This window comes from Alexandromys fortis, unplaced genomic scaffold (genome assembly GCF_014885135.2).
Source record: "Alexandromys fortis isolate MF-2015 unplaced genomic scaffold, M_Fortis_MF-2015_v1.1 scaffold_15, whole genome shotgun sequence".
Taxonomy (NCBI): domain Eukaryota; kingdom Metazoa; phylum Chordata; class Mammalia; order Rodentia; family Cricetidae; genus Alexandromys; species Alexandromys fortis.
The window spans coordinates 317,158-320,979 of NW_026067911.1; the positions used below are offsets into that span (position 1 = coordinate 317,158).

Here is a 3,822-nt window from a genome sequence, read left to right on the forward strand (position 1 = left end):
ACCACAAAAAAAACAAAAAAAAAAAAAAAAAAAGAAAAAAGTTTCAGTAACTTAAAAAAACAAAAACAAAACCACTTTATTAGGACAAACTTGATCACTTCACCAACAGAAAAAATATTATAAACATGAAATGTTATATCCACCCAGAACAATACTGACACATATATATGAGCAAACCTTCAGGTTCGTCTCTCCATCCAAACTGGCAGTTGTAACATGACATGAACCATCGAGTCGATCTGAGGACAGAAGCACCAAATCTGCAGGGAAAATTTCATCTTTGGCTATACGGACAATATCACCCACCTAGGAAATTAGGAGAGAAGGGATCACACATGCTTTAAAAGGCAAAGATTTGTTTTCATTAACTTTTTATGTAGTTTTTGAAATGTAGAAGACACTCAGGGGCTTGAGCATGTGAAGTAAATACTCTGCCACTGATACATACACAGAGGATTTTATTTTATATATATATATAAATTAAGACTAAAACTATGACACCAAATATAATTCTACACAATTTTCCATCTACATACCCGAATGTTTTTTGATCTAGTTTTCACAAGGCCACCACTTCTAACAACATAAACAGGAGCTCCATTTACTTCATTATCTGAGTTATGGCGTAACCAGTCTTCATATCCCTGTAAATAAGCACAGAAGAAAAATTACCCTATCAGAATATTTTTAAAGATACTTTATCAAATGAGAAAACAAATACCCCCCCCCAATTTCCCTGAAACATTCACTAGAATTCTATTAGATTACTTAGATGCCTAGAAAAATAATGACATTTCTGACATTATTCTTACCAGAAACATTATCTCTCTGTTTCCATTACATACATGCTCCTAGTGTTCTGAGATCCTGACCTTCCTTGTTTTCCTGTGAAGGTTTCTCCTGTTACCTTTTTGAGTTTTTCCAATAATCTTAGCAATAAAATTATTCTATTTATTTCTATGTGTTCAAATAATATAAAATATGCTGGTAATTCTAAAATATCTTTTCTCCAACTCCTACTGCTTCTGGAGTCCAAAAGTGAATATTTAACTGCATTACTAATATCTCCACTTGAGGACTCATAAATATCTTTTTTTGATACTCTGACATAAAACATGTGTGTGTGTGTTTCCTAGTCATTTTCACCCTCACCCCTAGAAACCTTCCTCTGAACAAGCTCACTCCTGTGATGTCTTTTTGTGTGTATGACCCATTCAGTTTAATTTTGGTTGCTGGCATGGGCATGTGTGGGTGTGGGGTGGTATACATTTATCCTTTTATCCACAAATAAATGTCACCTTCAACCCTCATCAAAGAACTTCTCTTTATAACAGAGATCACTACAAAGAACCAAAATCAATCAAAATGCAAAGTTGTAGAGCCAGAACTCAACGGATGTACAGAATACCCACACACCTAACACTCAGGAAACATTGCAGAAGAGGAGGCAGAGATTGTAAGAGTCAGGTTCAGGGAACTTGGTTGACACTGTGTCTGCTAAGCAATACCAGAAGCTACACCCATGAAGTCTCACCAATATGACTGCCCAAACATGAGCTAAGCAAAGAGGACACTAATAAACATGCCAAATTGCATGCGGGAAAAGTCCATGAGGTCCCAAGCCTACACAAAGAACTACAGGCAACTGTTTAAAGCTTGGAGAGGAGAGGTAGTACACTCCAGGAAGAGCACACCTGGTTGCTCAGTGACAAACAGTCATCTCTGAAAACACACAAACAAGTACCATTACATTGACTCAAACAGGTTATATTTAGAAACAAACAAACATATACACACACACACATATATATATACATATATATATAAATACACATATACATGCAATAACAATTGATGAAAAAGAGGCCATGAATTTGAAGGACATTTGGGAGGCATATATGTAGTAGGGTTTGGAGGGATGAAAGGGAAGGATGAAATGTTGTAATTAAAATACAATCTTTAAAAAAATGGAAGAAAAAGAAAGGAAGTAAGAAAGAAAGAGACACACACACACACTTCCTCTCAGTATTCATTAACTCACATTTCCTTAGTAAAGTGTGGGGCTCATAAATATCTTAAGGATATTCAGAGCTGATTTTGGATACTATTGCATCCTAAAGTCCATATTGACAAATGCCATGGCTAAACATGCCAAAAGCCCAGGATGACACTTGTGACTTCTGCATTTTCCTAAAATTATTCAATCATTAAATGCTTTTATGTACAAATAATGTTTTAAGTCATACAGCATACATTCACTCAGGCAACAAACAGAAGCAACACAAAATAAAAACCAACCAAACTTCAAATCTGAAGTTGATTTCTTTTCCTTTCTTAAAATAAAGACCACAGAACTAATTATAATTTAAAAACTTTTTAAGCCCTGGCATGATATGACAAGAGAAAAATTCCACATCTTTTTTTTTTTTGGTTTTTCGAGACAGGGTTTCTCTGTGGTTTTGGAGCCTGTCCTGGAACTAGCTCTTGTAGACCAGGCTGGTCTCGAACTCACAGAGATCCGCCTGCCTCTGCCTCCCGAGTGCTGGGATTAAAGGCGTGCGCCACCACCGCCCGGCTAAAATTCCACATCTTACATCACATGTAAAACACTATTTTATATATAAAATATTAGAAACTAATGCATAAAATTACCTTCAGGGTAAGGACATAAAGTACAATAGGGGAACCCCCCCACCCCAGAACATCACAGCTATTACTAAGGCTGTTGGTTGCTCTCTACAAACTGATGGTAAGGCCCTATTCTGAAGATAAAACTTATAGCACTGAACACAAAGATGTAGAGTTGGTATCTAACTAGAAACCTCACTCCTACTGACTAGAGTTTATGGTACATGAAGATACTTTGCACACTGAGAAAGTAATCAACAATATTGTCAAGGTACAAGCCCTAAGACATACACCAGAGACCTGCCCATAAGATAAACTAGTACAACAATGGCATATTATAGGAGTAACCAATAACTTTCTGATTGGATTTAAGGCACATTCCATGAAGTGGAACATATACCCAACACTGCTAAATTAGCCAAGAACCTGAGGAAAACCTAATACAATTATTCTGGTAAATGAACATAGCAATAAAATGACTCCTAATGACATACTGCTATACCCATAGATCAGTGACTTGATCAGCCCTCATTAGAGAAGTTTCTTCTTGCAGTAAATGGGAATCAACACAAATACCCACAATTAAGTAATATGCAATAGATGAAAGACTGTGTAGCACTAAGTTCTAAATGGGTGTCTTCAGCAAAGCCCTCCTGTCAAGGCTCAGGGAGCTATGTAGAAGACCTGTCAGAAAGCTTATAAGAGCTGGAGGTGATAAATCAAATTACTGATAATTGTTTTTTGACAGTCTGCTTTTTTGGGAGAAAACATTTTGGGAAAGCACTGTGAGACATCTATGATGTGGGAGTGTCATGTGTCAATCTGTTGATTTCTTTGGTTAAGCAATAAAGAAACTCCTTGGCCCCGATAGGTTAAAGCATAGGTGGGAGGAGTAAACAGAATAGGATGCTGGGAGGAAGAGGAAGTGAGCTCAGACTCTGCTCTGCTCTCTGGAGCAGAGACGCCAGGCTCTGCTCTCCCAGGCAACTCCGACCCAGGATGGATGTAGGCTAGAATCTTCCTGGTAAGCGCACCTTGGGGTGCTTACACACATTATTAGAAATGGGATAAATTAATATGTGAGAATTAGCCTAGAAGAGGCTAGACAGAAATGGGCCAAGCAGTGTTTAAAAGAATACAATTTGTGTGTTGTTATTTCGGGCATGAGCTAGCAGGCGGCCGGGGTGCTGGGGA

The 3,822-nt window shown here is 37.5% G+C and overlaps 1 protein-coding gene across 1 annotated transcript in view; it reads right to left on the reverse strand.

The window, feature by feature from the left end:
- Positions 1-3,822, reverse strand: part of Atp11b (ATPase phospholipid transporting 11B (putative)) — a 97,930-nt gene that overhangs the window by 61,245 nt on the left and 32,863 nt on the right. The window contains exons 5-6 of the mRNA XM_050138320.1: positions 537-644; positions 144-306 (exon numbers count right to left, since the gene is read on the reverse strand). Of these exons, the coding sequence (XP_049994277.1) occupies positions 144-306; positions 537-644 (271 nt within the window). The remainder of the gene's footprint in view (positions 1-143; positions 307-536; positions 645-3,822) is intronic.